The sequence below is a fragment of the Sus scrofa genome, chromosome X, assembly GCF_000003025.6.
Source record: "Sus scrofa isolate TJ Tabasco breed Duroc chromosome X, Sscrofa11.1, whole genome shotgun sequence".
Lineage (NCBI taxonomy): Eukaryota > Metazoa > Chordata > Mammalia > Artiodactyla > Suidae > Sus > Sus scrofa.
The window spans coordinates 69,032,046-69,054,724 of NC_010461.5; the positions used below are offsets into that span (position 1 = coordinate 69,032,046).

At 36.4% G+C, this 22,679-nt stretch overlaps 1 protein-coding gene across 5 annotated transcripts in view; it reads right to left on the reverse strand.

Moving 5' to 3' along the window:
* CHM (CHM, Rab escort protein 1) overlaps nt 1–22,679 on the reverse strand; it is a 192,403-nt gene that overhangs the window by 158,164 nt on the left and 11,560 nt on the right. For all 5 annotated transcript variants that reach the window (XR_002340851.1, XM_021080640.1, XM_003135219.6 and 2 more), the window contains exon 2: nt 6,401–6,467. Coding sequence is in view for 4 of the 5 variants with exons in the window: in XM_021080640.1 (XP_020936299.1) it covers nt 6,401–6,467 (67 nt within the window). In the remaining variant the exon portion in view is untranslated. The remainder of the gene's footprint in view (nt 1–6,400; nt 6,468–22,679) is intronic.

Genomic DNA, 22,679 nt, shown 5'->3' on the forward strand with positions numbered 1-22,679 from the left:
AAATCATGGACTTGGAGAAGAGACTTGTGGCTGCCTGATGGGAGGGGGAGGGAGTGGGAGGGATCGGGAGCTTGGGCTTATCAGACACAACTCAGAATACATTTAGAAGGAGATCCTGCTGAATAGCATTGAGAAAACTTTGTCTAGATACTCATGTTGCAACAGAAGAAAGGGTGGGGGAAAAAATGTAATTGTGATGTATACATGAGAGGATAACCTGACCCCCTTGCTGTACAGTGGGAAAATTTTAAAAAAAATTATAAAAAATTTAAAAAAAAAGTTTAAAAAAAATAATAAAAAAAATAAAAACTTCCAAAACACAGAAGTCCAGGACCAGATGGCTTCACAGGCAAATTCTATCAAACATTTAGAGAACAGCTAACACCTCTCCTTCTGAAACTATTTCAAAAAATTGCAGAGGAAGGGATACCCCCAAACTCATTCTATGAGGCCACCGTCACCCTGGTACCAAAACCAGACAAAGACTCCACACAGAAAAGAAAACTACAGGCCAATATCACTGATGAACATCAATGCAAAAATCCTCAACAAAATACTAGCAAACCGCATCCAACAATACATTAAAAGGATTGTACATCATGATCAAGTGGGATTTATCCCAGGGATGCAAGGGTTCTTCAATATCCGCAAATCCATCAGTGGGATACACCACATTAACAAACTGAAGAATAAAAACCATATGATCCTCTCAGTAGACGCGGAAAAAGCCTTTGGCAAAATCCAACACCCACTTCTGATAAAAACCCTTCAGAAAGTGGGCATAACGGGAACCTACCTCAACATGATAAAGGCCATATATGACAAACCCACAGCTAACATCATTCTCAATGGTGAAAAGCTGAAAGAATGCCCACTGAGATCAGGAACAAGACAAGGATGTCCGCTCTCGCCACTACTCTTCAACATAGTTCTGGAAGTCCTAGCCACAGCAAGCAGAGAAGTAAAAGAAATAAAAGGAATCCAAATTGGAAAGGAAGCAGTAAAACTATCGCTATTTGCAGATGACATGATACTATACCTAGAGAATCCTAAAGACTCTACCAGAAAACTGTTAGAGCTCATCCATGAATTTGGCAAAGTCACAGGATACAAAATCAATACACAGAAATGGACAGCGTTTCTATTCACTAACAATGAAAGAGCAGAAAGAGAAATTAGGGAAGCAATCCCGTTTACCATCACATCCAATGGAATAAAATACCTAAAGAAACAAAAGACCTGTACTCTGAAAACTACAAGCCACTGATGAAAGAAATCAAAGATGACACAAAGAGATGGAAAGATATACCATGCTCGTGGATTGGAAGAGTTAATATTATCAAAACAACTATACTACCCAAGGCAATCTACAGATTCAATGCAATAGACCCATCAAATTACCAAGGACATTTTTCACAGAACTCAAACAAAATATTTTAAAGTTTGTTCGGAAGAACAAAAGACCCAGAATAGCCAAAGACATCCTGAAAAAGAAAAATGGAGCTGGAGGAATCAGGCTCCCGGACTCCACACTATACTACAAAGCAACAGTCATCAAAACCATATGGTTCTGGCATGAAGACAGAAATATAGATCAGTCGAACAGGATAGAGAGCCCAGAATTAAACCCATGCACCTACAGCCAACTCATCTATGACAAAGGAGGCAAGAATATGCAATGGAGAAAGGACAGCCTGTTCAATAAGTGGTGCTGGGAAAACTGGACAGCCACATGGAAAAGAATGAAATGAGAACACTCCCTAACACCATACACAAAAATAAACTCCGAAGGGATGAAAGACCTAGATATAAGACCAGACACTATCAAACTCCTAGAGGAAAACATAGGCCAAACACTCTCTGACATAAACGACAGCAACATCTTCTCAGATCCACCTATCAGAGTATTGACAATAAAAAGAAAAATAAACAAATGGGACCTAATCAAACTTCAAAGTTTCTGCACAGTAAAGGAAACCTAAACAACACAAAAAGACAACCCACAGAATGGGAGAAAATCTTTGCAAGTGAATCAATGGACAAGGGATTAATCTCCAAAATTTATGAACACTTTCTGCCGTTCCATACCAAAAAAACAAACAACCCCATCCAAAAATGGGCAGAAGATCTAAACAGACAGTTCTCCAAAAAAGACATACAGATGGCCAAGAAACACATGAAAAGATGTTCAGCGTCCCTCATTATTAGAGAAATGCAAACCAAAACCACAATGAGGTACCACCTTACACCAGCCAGAATGGCCATCATCCAAAAGTCTACAAACAAGAAGTGCTGGAGAGGGGGTGGAGGAAAAGGAACCCTAGTACACTGTTGGTGGGATTGTAAATTGGTGCAACCACTGTGGAAACGCCTCAGAAAACTACACATAGAACTACCATTTGATCCAGCAATCCCACTCCTGGACATCTATCCAGAGAAAACCACGACTCGCAAAGACACATGTACTCCAATGTTCATTGCAGCACTATTTACAATAGCCAAGACATGGAAACAACCTAAATGTCCATCGACAGAGGAGTGGATCCAGAAGAGGTGGTACATATACACAATGGAATATTACTCAGCCATCAAAAAGAACGAAACACCAGCATTTTTAGCAACATGGATGGACCTAGAAACTTCACATGCTAAGTGAAGTCAGCCATACAATGAGACACCAACATCAAATGCTTTCACTGACATGTGGAATTTGAAAAAAGGACAGACGGAACTTCTTTGCAGAACAGATGCTGACTCACAGACATTGAAAAACTTATGGTCTCCGGAGGAGACAGTCTGGGGGGTGGGGGGATGTGCTTGGGCTGTGGGATGGAAATCCTGTGAAATTAGATTGTTATGATCATTATACAACTACAGATGTGATAAATTCATTTGAGTAATTAAAAAAAAAGAAAAAAAAAAGAAAGGAGGAAGAGGCCCAAAACTGGAGACAGTAGTGAAAACATAACAATGAAGAGGTTTTTAGATTAGTTCAATGATAAATATTAGTGGAATAAACTAGACGAGTGAAGATGGTGAAAACTGGTTAGATTTGGGTTATATTTTACACGTAGAGCTGACAGAATATGCTAAAGAACTGAATATGGGTTTGACAGAAAGACATAAAAATGTTAAAGATAATTATTAGGATAAAAATCAGTACTCTGTAACTTGGCATACAGGCCTTCATGATATGGTACTAGTCTACTTCTTGTTTCAACTCTCATTAATCCAACTCACTTAGCCAATCTTTCAGTCATACTAAAATTCTCACCATTTACCTAGTATGTCATGCCCTTTCAATCTGTTCCCTCTTTCTGGAATGCTTTAAATCCTCATTAAACTCTTACTCATCTTTCAAGTCTCACCTCAAAGGTCATCTCTATGACACTTTCCACCAATCTTGCAGGCATGACTGGTCACACCCTTATCTGGCTTTGCTATTTGTATCTGGCAGTAACAGCAGCAGTATTGTTAGAGTAATACAAGTCAAAATTTACCAAGGGCTTACTACATTTAAGGCACTGTAATAAGTCCACTACATCGATTATTCTGTTTAATCCTATAAACAATTTGACAAATCAAGTACTATTATAATGTAATTTATATCAAGAAACTGAGGTGTAGAAAGATTAAATAACTTATCAAAGGCTATACACCTAGAAATTGAAGAAACCAGGATTTGAACCTAGACATTCTGGCTTAAAAGCCAATACACAACTCCCCAGTGGAGCCAAAGCATGGGAAGTTGGTTGGAATGTAAAAAGTAGAGCTGCTATGGAAAATAGTATGGCAGTTCCTCAAAAAATTAAACAAAAAATTACTATGTATCCCAATACTATATCCTAATGCTGGATATATATGCAAAAGAATTGAAAGCAGGATCTTGAAGATATATTTGCATATCCATGTTCACAGCAGTATTATTCACTATAGTCAAGAGGTGGAAACAAGCCAAATATTTCTCAACAGGTGAATGGATATGGTACATATACACATGATGGGATATTATTCAGTCTTAAAAAGGAAAGAAATTTTAATACATGATACAAAATGGATGAGCCTTAAGGACATTATATAGAGTGAAATAAAACAATCACAAAAAGACAATGTATGATTCCAATTATATCCAGTATCTAGAGAAGTAAAATTCATGGAGACAGAAAGTAGAATGGTGGTTGCCAGGACTGTGGGGAGGAGGAAGGGGAAGTTATTGCTTCATGGGCAGAGTTTCAGTTTTACAAAATCAAAAGAGTTCTAGAGATCTGCTATACAATGATATAAATATACTTAACACTACTGAACTATATATATGCCTAGAAATAGTTAAGATGGTGTATTTTATGTTATGTGTTTTTCACCACAATTTCAAAGTTATTTTTTAAAAAAGCATGGGGAGTTCCCATCATGGCACAGCAGAAACGAATCTGACTAGGAACCATGAGGTAGTGGGTTCGAGTCCAGGCCTTGCTCAGGGGGTTAAGGATCCGGCGTTGCTGTGAGCTGTGGTGTAGGTCGAAGATGCAGCTCAGATCTGACATTGCTATGGCTCTGGTGAGGGCCGACAGCTACAGCTTCGATTGGATTCCTAGCCTGGGAACCTCCATATGCTGCGGGTGTGGCTCTAAAAACACACACAAAAAAAGCATGGGAAAGTATGTCCATGGAACAGATATATATTGTACTACTGTAAATGTAAAGCAGAAATCAAAGGGGTAGAGAAGACTGAATCTAACTATGAAGAATTGTAAATGCTAAAATGAATAAAAATGAAAAAGTATTTACACCTGGCCCAGAGCAGGACAACATCCTATAAATCAATAGCTAGATGCTTCAAAGCTCTCAACAGCTACCAAGCCTAAGGATCTGAAATAGAAGAAAAAAGCTTTGCCGCTTTGAAATACTATTTATTAAGGTATAAGTTCTTAAGGCACTACATTATCAAGTGTTTCTAATTGATCCACTGTTTATCAAAATTAGATTTGGTTTTTTATATTCCTAATCAAAATTTATTTGGGGAAAAATTATTTTGGAATATCAATAAACCCTACACGACTTATAAAATATTCTTAATTCTGAGAAGACCTCAGATTTTAGAATAAGAAAACAAAATAAATTTGAATTTAAAGTTAGACACACACTAGCTGAATAAAGTTAGAAAAATTAACCTCTCTATGCCTTGAATCCCCCATTTGTTAAATTAGGATAACACTACCTACTTGACTGTGATGGAAAAATTATATAACATATGTAAAGACATTGATATAGGAAGTGGCTTACAGTGTAAGCATAGCAAATAACTTCAGCAAATTTAAGATTTTACTTTCAATTTAAGGATGTTACCATAAATAAATTGGAATTTATGATTTTATTAAGCCTTTCAAAACACACTACCCCAGTACCTCAGCTTTTGAGATGGCAGATTTTTAAGCATATGAACCCATATGTCAAAAAGACTGAATTAAGACATTAACACAGCAGTTAAACACACAATAGTGAAAGACAATTCCAAGGGCAGGACTTGTTTGAAAACAGAAGCTAATCTAATTTAAACATTTCATCCAATAATTCAGGAGTTATAAATAAATTTACAAATGGTTAAATGATACCGCTTTTTGGATTCCTACTTACAATGGGATAATATATGAGAAGGCACTATAGACTATAACAAATCCAGTCAATCTTTGTATTCTGGCATTCTGAAAAACACTGCAGTTAATATCAACCAAAAAATATAAAGTCATTTCTTCCTGATTCTTTTCTACTCCTATTTAATGAGCAATTAAAGTGCCAAAATACAACAGTCAAAAGCACTAAATAGATAGGTGGAAAATAAGGGTTTATTTCAGGAAGCAGGAATGGAAAGATTTATGCTTTCTCTTTAACTTTCCATTAACTTCCTTTTTATTATCACATTTAAGGGGAAAGGAGGAAAACAAAATTCTAGATATTTCTCTTAGTTAAGATTTTTTAGTTTAAATTTTGATGAATTTTAAGAAAACCACATACTCTAAATCTATTAGCTGATTTTTTTCAACAATCAAATGCAAAGCCTAAAATACAATAGCATACACAGATTTTATATACTCCACACATATATAATTAAAAGGGCAGGTCTGAGGTTTCCAAGCCTCTTGGAGAATTATTCACCATTTAAAAAACAAAATCACCCATGTGAAAAATAAAATAAATAGTACATCTGGTTTTTCCTCAAAGGAAACAGACCACTATTTCACAGAGTATAATAGTAAAACCTGTACATTATATATTTTACATATTTTTGTTGAAAATTTAAAAATTCCAATAATTTTTCTAACTTAAAAAGTTTATATAGGACATTATATTTAAATTTTACTTTTGTATAGATATAAGTATTAAATGCTATCATTGATAAACTTACGAATCAACATGCAGAACCCTCTGGCCACTTCTTGAACATGCAGCTGCAATGATGGATTCAGGCAAACCTATAAAAACACACATCTATATCATTTAGAATGCAGAAATATATATATAAAATACAAAAATATTCAATTCATTTCAATGTTCAAATGTTACTGCTGTGTAGAAGAGTTTGACAAAAGAAACTAATTCTTGTATTCAAAATTATAAAGTTTATATTATACTGTTGAATGATATTTCTTAAACATACACTACTAATATTGAAACTTTATGTGGAAGAGAAAGTTTTTTAAAAGTCAAGTACTTAAACTCTTTTTTATCTGCCAATTACCATAAATGAAAAACTTTCAAAATATTGTTCATAGAGCACTTTGCTGTTTAGAAACTATGTTCACACACTAGCTCATCTAAGTCTCCCAAGTGCACTGAAAGAGAAGGATCTACGTATACATTTTAGAGATGAAGAAGAAACTGGGATGCAAATAGGCTAAATTGCTGACCAAGGCTTTAAGTTCCAGAGTTGAAATTTGAACCCAACTTTAACTCCAAAGCCACAGTGCCTCTTAGGGGAAATGGCATATATTTTTAATTTTAAGCAATAGGTTAGCTAATTTAAAAAGAGGCCATTCACATGATATATCACTTTACTTCTAGTTAATACAGCAGTTTCATAAGGACATTACTGTTTTGAAATCAAATTAAACTACACTATAAAGTTTATCATTAAAAGTCTATATTACTACCAGTACCAAAAAAAATTACAAAAGATAATGATTTTATAACTTAAAAAAATTTAGGTGTTCTACTACATCAGCTAGTTAATACCCTCTATTGTAAATTCAAGAGTCTTCTAAAACATATTATCATAAGAGCTACCATTTCAACAGAGGCTATTAAATCTTTTATATCAGTCAGATGAACAAAGCATATTTTGAAAGTTTAGTGTAATCCTATAATGCTGCTACTGACTGTTTCACTACAACGAGAAACCCCAATCCTCTTGCATTGTACCTAGTACAAAAAAATTCTTTTGGCAAGGGTTTAAACTACACACTAAGCATCAAGGATTTCAAGAGTTATCTTCTTTATGTAAAAGTGATATGCATATGGAAGCAACTGACATAGCCAATCTCTAGTTAAAAACTACATTAAACAAAAGCTCCACCTGCATTCATGGAAGAACTAGAGTTTTCAAGTGATGAACACTCTAGGTATAAAATGTTTGATTAAAAAAAGAAGTTCTGGGGAGTTCTCTGCTGGCACAGTGGGTTAAAGATCTGGAGTTGTCACTGCAGCAGCTCAGATTGCTACTCTGGCGTGGGTTCAATCCCTGACCTGGGAACTTCCACATGCAGCAGGCATGGCCAAAAACAAACAAACAAACAAAAGAATCTCTGACCAAATGTACTGGACATAGCCATTAAATATCAATTATTGGAAATAAGCCATCATAAAGTTTCAACCTTAACTCTGGATATAATTCAAAGGAAAAAAAAAGTGAGTTCATGGTATAGAAGGATTCAGAAAGAAGGAAGAAACGTTTTAAATAGTAAAGCATACTTAGTTCTTCAAATGATTAAAATTGTATTGTTCTAATTCTTTTATCTGAAGACTATCTGAACTTCGCATATCTAAAAAAATAGGAGTTCCTGTTGTGACTCAGTAGTAACAAACCCAATTGGTATCCATGAGGACAAGGGTTCGAGCCCTGGCCTCGCTGGTGGATAAAGGATCCAGCATTGCTGTTAGTTGTGGTATAGGTCACAGACGCAGCTGTGTGACACAGGCTGGCAGCAGCAGCTCCAATTTGACCCCTAGCCTGGGAACTTCCATATGCTACACAAGTGGCCCTAAAAGTAAAAAATAATAAAATAAGGTAAAATAAAATAAAAAGATAACTTTTCTTATTAATGAAATCCAGTCACTACAGTACATTACAAGCTTCTAAGCAAGGGTTCCCACTGTGTTTCAGTGGGGTCAGCAGCATCTCTGGAGCCCTGGGATGCAGGTTCCATCCCAGGCCCAGCACAGTGGGTTAAACATCTGACATTGCCACACCTGCAGGATACGTCGCGGAACAACTAGTTAAAAAGGACAATAGGAAAGAAATTCAGGAAGCAGAATTAGCATAGTAAAGTATATAATGACACCATTAATAAGACACCACCAAACATTAGTATAGGGCTTAATGATTCATAATGTATTTTCATATATACATCATCTCATTCAATCCTCATTATAACCTGGAAGATAGACAGGACTATCCAAGTGAAAAAATGGAATAAGAAAGGTTAAATAACTTGCCAAAGATCAAGTAATTCAGTAATGTGGCATCACAAATTCAAATTACCATAGTAAATTCACTCTTTTCAACTTGAACACGAGTCTGAGAATGAAGATTTAAGGGCAGGATAGCAAAGTAATGAAATAGGCATGGTCTCAGTCAGAGCTAGGTTTGGATCTTAGTTTTGCTGCTTAAGTAGCTGTGCAACCTCAGGCAAGTTATTTGATTTCTCTTAGCTTTTGTTTCTTCATTCATCAGTGGAAATACCACCATCTACCCCAACAGGATTGTCAATTGTTGGCAGAGGGTACTTGCTCTATAAAGAGTATCTACTTTTATTTTCCTTAAAGAGATATTTTAAAAGCACTACACTTTCATCCAAGTACTACTCCAAACATACACCCATTTTTACTAGATGCCAACTCCAACAACAAAATTACTCTCCTCTATTTGGCTCAAATTAGCTATTACTTTGGATAGGCAAATAGGCATATGGTTATTTCCACAGTGATCAGCACTACCAGAACTCATGTCTCTGCTGACAAAGTAAAGACAAAGACAGATTTCAATACTGAACATGATTTGAATCCAAATTACAAAAAGTCAAAATGACTTTCATTTGTATTTTCCCTTAATACTCTTAATACTTCTCTCCAGACATCCCCACAAGTTTGTGAAATTGATAGGCTATTCCTATGTTAAATGGCAAGGGGTTATTATCTTCACGCTTAGAATGATTAAAACAACAAACTAATAATACAGTTAATAATGTCTTCCTTGCCAGGATTTCATATTTCTTCTCAGCCATTCAATAAACACCAAGTACCTTGAACAGAGGAGGCACATATTAGATTATCTATAAATATTTGATTCAGGAAAGAAAAGGAGAAAGAGACAAATAATGCGGAAAGGGAAGAAGGAGAGAGGGATAGTGAGGAAAAAAAAAAAAAAAAGGCAAAGGCAAAGCCTAGCCTAAAAGAGCCCTGCACATCACGGACAAAAAAACAAAACAAAAAAAAAAACCACCAAGAAATTAAAGGGATTAAAGTATAAATGCAGGATGTAGGCACAGTGGGTTAAGAAGCCAAGTGCAATGGCTCAGGTCACTGCTAAGGGTGGGTTTGATCCCTGGCCCAGTGCAGTGGGTTAAAAGATCTAGCATTGCCACAGCTGCATCTCAGATTCAGTCCTTGGCCCGGGAACTTCCATACACTGCGGGTGCAGCCAAAAAAGAAAAAAATAATAATAATAAATGTAATTAAAACTGTTAGAAGAACACAAAGGAAAGAAGCATTCCCTCTGGTAAGGGCAGTCATGGAAAGCTCCAAAGATCAGGAGACATTAATTATCTGGGTCTCAGATCTGTAATAATGCAACTGAAAAGTGTAGAAGAAGGAAAAGGTGGAAGTAAAAATGAAAATGGAAGGGAATATTCTTGACAAAGGGTAAAGGAAGAGAGTACCCAAAAAGTGTAGTTGGAGACAAACTGTGGAGTATGAACTTGAACCTGTAAGCAATAGGGAGTCTAAGATTTTAGCCTTAGAGCTAAAACACTGTCAAACTGGTGTTTCAGAAAAATAACTCTAGCCATAGCATGAATTTGTATGAAATTGGTGCTTCAGATTTCACAGGGTTTTTTCCCCCCTAGGGCTGCATCTGTGGCAAATGGAAGTTCCCAGGCTAGGGGGGCAATTGGAGTTACAGCTGCCAGTCTATGCTACAGACACAGACACACCAGATCCAAGCCACATCTGCGAACCTACACCAGAGCTTGCAGTCAATGCCGAAGCCAGGGATAGAACCCACAACCTCATGGATACTAGTTGGGTTCTTAATCTGCTGAGCCACAACAGGAACTCCTTCATAGGGTTTTTTTAATTCTTGTTTAGGAAAAGTTAACATAACTAAACTTTTTATTTATAATTTAGCAAAATAAGTGCTTGTTTTGTTTAAATTAATATTTATAAGCTCAATTTTTAATATCTTTTAAGCCCTTGACTAATTTCATAATAAAGCCTTTTTTTAACACTTGGCACCATAAAAAGTAAACTTCTGAATCTTTAGTGAAATTCACACTACATCCTTGTGAGGCATTTATATGAAATATAAATAGGCTTACAATGAATTATATAGTCTCTCCCACAAGGGAAAGCCAGACAAGTTAGAAAAAGATAACCTGGATCAAGATCAAATCACACATTACACTGGAAACACACTATAAAAAATCTGACTACAAATATACAAGTACAATGTTTTCAACTGTAATATGGGGATAATAATATATCTCACAGGGATAAATAGAGAAACAGGTAAAAAATAATATAAAACACCTTATACCGGGTCTCCTAGCAGGTCACTGACATTCAATAAATACTGGTCCTCAGCCCTCTCTTCCTACCCTTTCAATAACATATCTGAAGTTATATGAAGTTATACTTAAGTCATTAGGTGAGGAAAAAAACTATCATTTGTTTACTATTTACTTAAGTTATCCTCAAAAGTGTAACAAGTTAAGTTTTTTAAAAAGAAGTCCAATACCATTTCCTACACATATAATATAGGTCTTTTCTACATGTAATGCTATAGAAGTTCATCAAACACTTAATATCATTTAAATATTTCATATTATTAAATATGATTATTAAATTCATTAGTGAGGTTATATCAAAGAACTATGCCAAAAGATTATAGGAAAAACATATAATTCTGATGCAAGAACAACTTTTACTGGCAAGTCATTTTTATCAAACACAGGCAAATATTAGGTATTATATTAGCATTTCATAACAGGGGAAATTGAGGTTTTGTTACAACATGTCCTTCTCATTTGAGGTTCTGTTATAAAGTTGGCAGCTAAAAAATATATTAGAAGCTTATGGAATGTTACATGATCATATAACAAACACGTGTGGTCCCAGCTTTCTATAGTTTTCCAAACCTGTCTAGATAAAATAGAGATGTTTCACTATCAAATGGATCTAACCTAAAATCAGGCCCAAAAAGGTATTGGAAATTAGTATTTTCAAGAAACTTATCTAAAATATTTTATAGGAATGAAATTATTTGTTCATTGTTCAAAATTCCCTTTTAATCCAAATTCTTAATGTTGAGCCTCATCATTTACAACTATAATATTTAGGTTAGTTTGCTATAATCTATTCTTAAAATTGTATAAGTATCTGGAATTGATTTTTCCCAACACTATACTTACATAAGATAAACATAAAATAAAGTACTTACACCACTCCCAGCATATCGAACAATAAATAATCGATTCCCCTGACAGGACTTTGATGACCTGGCAAAGCCCAAGTGCTTTCTGCCCAAATCATATGAAACCATAAGTCACTCTTCATTTTATAGAACATTTCAAAATAGATCCCTGCTTTCTACCTTGAAAGTCATTTCATGTGTTATTTGTAACTAGTAAAGACCAGAATGGAAAGGAAAACTACATAGAACTAGAAAATTTACTGTGACTGTTTTTTGTAAAGATTAACTTCTTTTTTAGGAAAAAAAATACAATTACTGCAAAGAAACAATTGTGAGTATGACAAGCTTTTAGAAAGCCTCATCCTTTACTACTTAAACAATCCTATTCACAGACCTTCTACACCATCATAAACAAAGGATAAATAGTATTAGGTACAAAACTGACTGGAGTGAGTAATGCTAAGGTATAACTACCCACTTAATTCATGTCACAGCCACTCAAAAAGAAAAATGACATCACAAAATTAGGCAGAAATTAAATTTTAACCCAGCTTCAAGTAGTTCTATTAATTTATTTTAAATTCTAAGTTTTTTACTGTTTAGCAATTACCTTAAAAAGAAGAAAAAAAAAAACTGCCAGTGAAGGAGCTTAGGGAAATTCCAAGAAGTATTGAAAAAAATATTGTTTTTAAATTGGCAATTACCATAATTCACTTTAACCCACACAAAATAATGAACACTAAATGTGGTAATTTGATATCTACGGATTTCTTCCTTGTGGGAGAAAATACTGTTATTAATGTATCTACATAATTTTTAGAACTTTAGATAAATATACTACCATTAAAATATTAACTCATAAAATTTATGATGATTTTTAAAAATTCAATTAAGTATAAACTTTTAGGAGCATCTAATAAGCACTTCAATATTAGGAAAACTGGATTCTTGTTTTCAGGTTTATACTAAATAGGTGAAAAGTCACTTAACCTCTCAGGAATTCAGCTTTCTTATAGAGAAAATCCTTATAGATAAAATGAAGAGCTTGAAATAAATGATCCATAAGATTTGTTGCAAGTTCTCAAAGGTGAATATGAGTGACAGATCAACAACTTGGCCTCTGTTCTGATGCAAATGACTTGACCTTAAGAATAACTACAGAATTCTTGGAAGATGGTATTAGCAGCAAAGCTGCTGAATCTCCCCAGAGACCACCATAAAAACAGACAGTGGAACCAGGATACCAAAATCAAATATCCAAGGGATGACATCTACAACAAAGCGAGGTGACAAATATCAAATGATGAACTCCAAAACACAAGTGATCATTACAAACCTTCAATAGCTCTAAGAAATACATGGCATTGGAAACTGTCCAAGAGGAAATGAGGGGAAGACAAAGCAACCTGTGACAGCACTCTGAGAGCCAGGGAACCCCAAAATTGCAATTTGGCATTCACTGGAAGCTTGGAAGGCCATTCTGAGAATAGTAACAGAAAGTGGGGGCAGACTTTGCAAGGTGCAACCTGTGGATGAGTGCAAAGGAACCCTTGGGAGTTCTAGAGTGGTGAGGGAGTGGGGCTGGAGGTGAGCCCTATGAACATAGGAAACCAATAAGCTGTCCTTCTGGACAAATCCCTGCACTGAGGAGTAGCTATTCAGAATCTAATCTAAATTCAGAACAGGAGAAAATAGGGGCAAAAGAAAGATAAGATCCATACAAAATTAAGCGGGGGGGGGGGGGGATAAAACAGCCATCAGATCTCAGGCCATATATATAAATTTTTATTTATTTTTTTGTTCTGCTTTTTTTAGGGCCACACCCACGGCATATGGAGGTTCCCAGGCTAGGGGTCCAATTGGAGCTGTAGCTGCTGGCCTACTCCACAGCCACAGCAACACGGGATCCCAGCTGCATCTGTGACCTACACCACAGCTCACAGCAACACTGGATCCTTAACCCACTGAGCGAGGTGAGGGATAGAACCCACAACCTCATGGTTCCTAGTCGGATTCAGTTCCTCTGCACCACAACAGGAACTCCTCAGGCTATATTTTTGATTACTTAGTGAAAACACAGGAATGATCTATCCTGAAAAGCAGAAGTGAGTAACTTTTATCCTATAAAAGCTTTCCTGAGCTATGCTCCTTATTAAAAACACATGGAAAACTTTTCCCACTTAAAAATGAGCAACACAAAAGGATCTTGGTTGAATCCCACTCAATGTACAGTAAAAAAATACATACATAGAAAGAGAATAGAAATGAGATACCTCCCAACAGACAATGAAAGCATCCCAGAAAGACATGCCTGCAAATTAGATGAAAACTATAACCTAACTATGATAATACAAGCTAAAAGAAATCAAGAAAATAGATGCTCTGAAAGAACAATATAAATAAGAATGAGAAATACCAAAATTGTGGTGATTAGATAATAAGAACATTTGAAAAGAGTGAGATGAGTCAAAAAGAAATTAAAAAAATCATTTCAGAAATGAAAACTAAACTAAAAGGAGTTCTAGAGCAAAGAAATACAATGGATAAATGCCTTGGGAAAAACTGAAAATGCAAACAATGGCATGAAAATACTGTAGTCAGGTTTCAAAAAGGAGAGCCCTCAACTTTTAACTATATATTGAAATATTTATAGACGGAATGATATCCAAGATTTGCTTAAAAATAAACCAGGGTTGGACAGTAAAATGAGAAGGTAGAGGGTATAGAGAAAAAGAAATAGGCCATAAAGTGATAACTGTTGAAACTAGGAGACTGGTATATGAGGAGTTATTTTATTCTATTTTTTATGTTTGAAGCTGTCCAAAATGAAAAAGTTTAAATAATAAAATTTAATACTAAATTTTAGAGAGCTAATGAAAGGCTGGGTCTACCTAATAAAATAATCCCTTGGAAAACAGAGATTTAGTATTTTGGTTTTTATCTAAACCGAGAAAATTATATCAACTCAAATCTCTTAATGAAAGTTTTATTAAGTAATATAAATATTTGCCAAAGACCTATTCCATGCCAGGAAATAAAATAAGCAGATTCTGCCACAATTAATTTTTACTTAATTTTCTTAAGACTAATATTTCTATTGTATCAATTTAAGTGACCAAAATGATCTTTTCACAGCAAAGGATCCGAGCTGAACTCTCTTCAAACTTAGTAACAATATTTAACTTGTGATGAGGAAAATAAGGTCTCCTTAATAATATTTAACTTGTAATGAGGAAAATAAAGCTTCTTCATTCAGAACATATTTTACTTATGTGCCTCAGAAGAAAAATGACCTTTATTGTATTACTTATAAAGCTATGAGACTGAAATATATGATGAAAGACACTGTACTCATTACAAGAATGTTATATAATTACACAATACAACAAATAATCTTCCTCCCTTATATGAAGTTCTATCAAAAAACCCATTTTTTAAAAAAACAGAGGAAAAAAAAAACTTATGAGCCTCATAAACTAAATTTGAACGGCCCTGTGAATTTGTTCTTTTTAACTGTGTTACATTCCTTAAGGTAAAACACTTCAGATTAAATTGTAAATGCAGGCTCATTATGTATTTACAAGAATAACTGAGAAAACATTGAGGATAATTATTTTATCTTGCTTATTAAAATGCTGAACAATGATTACACTGAGTTTATTAAATTAAAGGATAAAATTTTATCTAATGAAAATTACAATTTTATTGCACGAAGAATTTCTTAGGAGTTCCTGTGGCTTGGGTCACTGTAGAGGCACATGTTCAATCCCCAGCCCTGAACAATGGGTTAAAAGAATCCAACTTTGCCACAGCTGCAGTGTAGGTCACAGCTGTGGCTCAGATTCAATCCGTGGCCTGGGAACTTTCATATGATGCAGGTGAGGCCATTGAAAAGAAAAGAAAAAGAAAAAAAAAAGAAAAAGAAACTGGCATTCAGTGGCAGCTATTAAATGAAAGAGAATCAAAGAACAAGGGGGGAAAAACATCATTTTGAAATCCCTAATGAAAATACTTAATTTATATGAGGATTACTACAGATGTTAAAACAATGCTGTGACTAGCTGGTATCAAAGTGAATGCTTATGTAATGCCAAATTGGCAATATACAGATTATTTTCAAAACATAGGGGAAAAATTTATCCATACAATGGGGGCATCAGATTGTCATCCTAATCCTGAGTCAGTCTTAAACATCACTTACGGTAGATCAACCAGATATTTGTGTGTCTGGTATGATCCAACATGACATTCATATCACCAAAGATATTCTGGCCAAAAATGTTAACCTTGAATCCACCAAGCCTTTAGATATAATTTTCAGTTTAAAGGAAAATCACAGTCTAGAGGAACAAAGTAAATGTTACTACAAGGATAAAAGCAGCCAAAAGATAGAAAATTCTGGAGTTCCAATCATGGCTCAGCAGAAACAAATATGACTAGTATCCATGAGGATGCAGGTTCAATGCCTAACCTCATTCAGTAGGTTAAGGATCCAGCATTGCCATGAGCTGTGGCGTAGGTCAGACACGGCTCAGATCTGGCATTGCTGTGGCTGTGCCGTAGGCCAGCAGCTGTAGCTACAGCTGTGATTCAACCCCTAGCCTGGGAACCTCTCTATGCTGCAGGTGTGGCCTGAAAAGACAAAAAAAATAAATAAATAAAAGGTAGAAAGTTCCAGAGGATCACTGGCCTAGTCTCTCTTCAACATCTCAGTCATTAAAAACAAACAAAACACTAACCTAGAACAAAACAGCCTTACATGACATAACATCCAGAAGCAATACATAATAATGAATTGGGTATAAGTTTGTATATATCAGCTATAAAGTGTACTTTGGGATGGGAAAATGTGGAAAGTTAAACAAGGTCTGTGTACTAGATGATGCAAAACTCTACGGGAAAGAGAGGTGACAATTACTGACGGAAAAAGCTGCAGAATGATATGTATTCAATGGTCTTTTTTTGCTTTTTTTAGGGCCATGCACGAGGCATATGGAAGTTCCCAGGCTAGGGGTTGAATCAGAGCTACAGCTGCTGGCCTATGCCACAGCCACAGCAATACAGGATTTGAGCCACATCTGCGACCTACACCACGGCTCATGGCAACGCAAGATCTCTAATACACTAAACAAGGCCACGGATTGAACCTGCATCCTCAGGGATACTAGTCAGATTTGTTTCTACTGCACCACAACAGGAACTCCATTTAATGATCTTATTTTGTCATGAATGTGTTTATGACAGTATATATTTCATAAATAATATATATATATACACACACACACACATATATATATATACACACATATATATGAAAGGCAGGGGCTTGAAATGCTAAAAACCAAAAGGCAAATAAATTCAGTTATTTTGGTGAATATGCTTAACCTACTGAAGATCTGCAAGGCTAGAATACTATATAATTGCAGTGTGTGTGTGTGTGTGTGTGTGTGAGAGAGTGTGCATGTGAGTGTGTGGGGTAATTACAACCATATGCATCTGCAGAGATAACTCTCACAAGTATAACACTGATCAAGGAAAGCAAGTCACGGAAAGAATATATACAGTAGAAATCTAAAAGTCAGACAAAGGTCAAAAACAGGTAAAACTAACAACATATGGTTTAGTGATATATACCTGTGATAAAAAAGGAATAACTGAGTTCCCTTGTGGCACAGTTAAGGATGTGGTGTTGTCACTGCAGCAGCTCAGGTCACTGCTGTGGTGCATGTTTAATCCCTGGCTCGGGAACTTCCACATACCATGGGAGTGGCCAAACAATAAAATTTTTTTAATTAAAAAAAAGGGAACAATTAATGATTAAAGTCGTGGGAAAGGAAGGGGTGATAAATGGTGGTGCACAGAAGAAGCCCCTAAGGTTCTGGTAATATTCTTTTTCTTAAGGTGGTTCATATATACATGCAATTTACTTTGTTATTGTTCACTGATATAAATAAATACATATATGTATACAGGGAGTTCCTACTGTGGCTCAGAGGTAATGAACCCAACTAGTATTCATGAGGACGCAGGTTCAATCCCTAGCCTCATGCAGTGAGTTAAGGATCTGGTATTGCCATGACCTGCAGTGGAGGTCGCAGATGCAGCTCAGATCTGGCATTGCTGTGGCTGTGGCATAGGCTGACAGCTGCAGCTCCTATTTGACCCCTAGCCTAGGAACTTCCATATGTCGTGGATGCGGCCCTGAAAGACACACACACACACACAAACACACACACGTATTTCATTTGTATATATGATATTTTGTAATACAAAAGAAAGCTGTCCACTCACTGCAGAACTGCCTACTCAACCATTCCTGCCAGACCCCTCTGAGATATTGGGGCTCTTCAATATGCAACATTTATATTATTTCCAAATTTTACTATGATTAGCAGCTCTAAAATAGATGTTGTTACCTTTGTAGCTTTTTACCACTATTGAATGTTTTTCTCAGAATAAATTCTCTGACATGGACTTTACTGAGTCTAACAGAATGAACATATTTATAATTCTTAGAACAAACACTATTACTTTGCCAAAGTGTTGTCCCAATTTACCATATCATCAGCATTTCAACTGAATATAATTTCATCAAAATTAGTTATTACTCTTTTAATTTTTTTAATTTTGGCTTTTTAGGGCCACACCCACAGCATATGAGGTTCCCAGGCCAAGGGTCGAATCTGAGCTGTAGCCGCCAGCCGACACCAGAGCCACAGCAGTGCCAAATCCAAGCCATAACCTACATCACAGCTCATGGCAATGCTGGATCCTTAACCCATCAAGCAAGGCCAGGGATTGAACCTGCATCCTCATGGATACTAGTCAGATTTGCTTCTGCTGAGCCATGATGGGAACTCTGAATTTAATGTTTTTAATTATTAAGTTATTCTGCATTTGACTATTAATAAAGAAAAAATATTTCCCCAGCAGTTAGTTGACTATTCATAACTTCTCTTTTCTGTTAACTTTCTCTGCTCATATATGTACAGAAACTTGACACCTTTCATATAAATCTGAAGAAATTATTCATATGTAATTAGTCCTTGGTTATGAGTTCTGTCAAGGGCCCAGCAACCAGAAACTGGCTACTAGCCCTGCCCATTGCCCTCATCTCCCTGGAAGCACACACAGAACCTATTAAGGGGATAACAGTCAGCACACGTGGTGAAGAGAGATAGCAAGCATCCAAATCAAAAATAGCCCTCAAGGGAGTTCCCATTGTGTTGCAGTGGTTAATGAATCTGACTAGGAACCATGAGGTTGTGGGTTCGATCCCTGCCCTTGCTCAGTGGGTTAAGGATCCGGCGTTGCCGTGAGCTGTGGTGTAGGTTGCAGATGCGGCTTGGATCCAGCGTTGCTGTGGCTCTGGCGTAGGCTGGCAGCTACAGCTCCAATTAGACCCCTAGCCTGGGAACCTCCATATGCCGCGGGAGCGGCCCAAGAAATGACAAAAAGACAAAAAAAAAAAAAAAATAGCCCTCAAGCCAAAAATAAATAGTAAGCCCTCACAAAATACAAAGGGGTGCTCTCACATATAAATAGCCACCCAAGATTACAGTAGTTGTTTTCCCTAAACTCACAGAATAAGAAAAATAAAAGCAAAATGAAGATGCTCAGGAACAATTCCCAGTTAAAAGAACAGGAGAATTCCTATGAAAGAGCAAACAATGACATAAACCTCCGCAGTCTAACAGACACCAAGTTGAAAAGGGAGACAGTGAAAATACTGAAGGAATTAAGAGTGAATATGAAGGAATTAAGACAGATATGAACAGTAATACAGATTCCTTTAGAAAGGAACTAAAAAATATAAGGAGGAAAATATAGAAAAATTAGCAAATTCATTTGCAGAAACAAACTGAGTTAATGGCATTGAAGGGCAGAATGAATGATGCAGAGGAATAAATCAGTGACTTGGAAGATGGAATAATGGAAATTAACCAATCAGGACAGCAGACAGAAAACCAAATGAAAAAATATGAAAGTAATATAAGAGATCAATGGGATAATATAAAGCAGGCCAATCTACACATAATAGGGATTCCAGAAGGAGAAGAAAAAGGAAAGTGGAATGAAAACATATTTGAAGAATTTGTGGGTGAAAGCTTTCCAAATCTAAAGGATACAGACATCAAGATATAGGAAGCACAGAGGGCCCCAAACAAGTTGAACCCAAACAGGCCCACACCAAGACATAATAAAAATGGCAAAAGTTAAAAATAAAGAGAAGATTCTAAAGGCAGCAAGAGAAATACAAAAACTTAATTATAAGGCAACTCCCATAAAGCAATCACCTGATTTCTCTACAGAAACACTGCAGGCCAGAAGAGAGTGACAAGATATATTCCAAGTTCTAAAAGGGAAAAACATGCAGCCTAGAATACTCTACCCAGCAAGAATATCATTTAAAATAGAAGGAAAAATAAATAATTTCTCCAACAGGAGTTCCCGTTGTGGCGCAGTGGTTAATGAATCCAACTAGGAACCATGAGGTTGTGGGTTCGATCCCTGCCCTTGCTCAGTGGGTTAACAATCCGGCGTTGCCGTGAGCTGTGGTGTAGGTCGCAGACGCGGCTCGGATCCAGCATTGCTGTGGCTCTGGCATAGGCTGGCAGCTACAGCTCCGATTAGACCCCTAGCCTGGGAACCTCCATATGCCACGGGAGCGGCCCAAGAAATGGCAAAAAAGACCAAAAAAAATAATAAAAAAATAATAATTTTTCCAACAAACAAAAACTAAAAAAGTAGAGCAATGCTAAACGCACTCTAAAAGAAACTGAAAGGGTTCCTCTAAATAAAAAAGAAGTAAGAAGAAATAGGATGGAGGAAATCACAATTGGAAAGTAATCACTTAAATAAGCCAGAATACAGATCCTAAAGGAAAAAAAAAAAACAAAAAAAAAAAAAAAAAAACAACCTGGAGTTCCCATCGTGGCACAGCAGAAACGAATCCAACTAGGAACCATGAGGTTGCGGGTTCGATCCTTGGCCTCTCTCAGTGGGTTAAGGATCCAGCGTTGCAGTGAGGTGTGGTGTAGGTTGCAGACATGGCTCGGATCTGGCGTTGCTGTGGCTCTGGCCTAGGCCGGCAGCAACAGCTCCGATGAGACCTGGGAACCTCCATGTGCCGCTGGTGCAGCAGTTAAAAAAAAAAAAAAAAAAAAAAAAAAAAGACCAAAAAAACCTATTGTAAAAGCGACTATAAACATAAGGAACAGCAAAAGGATAAACATGAAGATGTTAAAAAAGGACATCAAAATCATAAAATGTAGGGAAGGAAAGTAAGCACATCTAAAGTCTTTTTTTGTTTTTTTTTTTTTGTAGAATGTGTTTGAACCTACATATCTATCAGGCTAAAGCAAGCAGACATAGGAAGGAGTTAACATACTTTAAAAAAGGGCAACCACAAATCAACCAAACAATACATTCACAGAAACTACTAAGAGGACACAAGCATAAAATAAAAGGAAATCATCCAACCAAAGAAGGAACAAGTGAGAAACATAGACTCAACTGGAAAACAAGGTTTAAAATGGCAATAAATACATATCTATCAATAATTACCTTAAATGTCAATGGACTGAATGCTCTAATCAAAAGACACAAAGTGGCAGATTGGATAAAAAAAATAAGACCCTACAATATGCCGTCAACAAGAGACTCACCTTAGGGCAAAAGACGCATATAAACTGAAAGTGAGGGGATGGAAAAAGATATTTCATGCCAATGGATAAGACAGGAAAGCAAGAGTTGCAATACTCATATCAGACAAAATAGATTTTAAAAACGAAGGTCATGAAGAAAGGCAAAGAAGGATGCTATTTAATGGTTAAAGGATCCATTCAAGAAGAGGCTATTACAATCATCAATATATACGCCCCTAATATAGGGGCACCCAGATACCTACAACAAATACTACTTGACATTAAAAAAAGAAATGGATGGGGATACAATCGTAGTAGGAGACTTTAACACCCCACTCACATCAATGGACAAATCCTCCAGACAGAAAATCTATAAGGCAACAGAGATCCTAAAGACACAATAGAAAAGTAGGACTTCATTGACATTTTCAGGACATTACATCCAAAAAAATCAGAATAAACGCAAGTGCACTTGGAACGTTCTCAAGGACTGACCACATACTAGGAAACAAAACTAATCTCAATAAATTTAAGAGTATAAAAATAATTTCAATTACCTTGTCTGACAACGGCATGAAGACAGAAATCAACCACACGAAAAGAAATGAGAAAAAACAGACTACATGGACACTAAACAGCATGCTACTAAAGAAAAAAAAATGGGGGAGTTCCCATTGTGTCTCAGTGGCTTACAAATCTGACTAGTGTCCATGAGACTCTGAGTTCGATCCCTGGGCTCGTTCAGTGGGTTAAGGACATGGTACTGCCATGAGCTGTGGTGTATGTCAAAGACATGGCTCAGATTCTGCATAGCTGTGGCTATAGCATAGGCCAGGATCTGCAGCTATGAGCCAAGCCCTAGCCTAGGAACTTCCATGTGCCACAGGCACAGCCCTAAAAAGCCAAAAAAAAAAGGAGTTCTTGTTGCAGCACAGCAGAAATAAATCCAATTGGTAACCATGAGGTTGCAGGTTTGATTCCTGGCCTCACTCTGTGGGTTAAGGATAGACAGCATTTCCATGAATCACTGTGTAGGTCGCAGACATGGCTTGGATCTGGCATTGCTGTGGCTGTGGTGCAGGCCAACAGCTGTAGCTCCAATTCACCCCCTAGCCCAGGAACCTCTCCACATG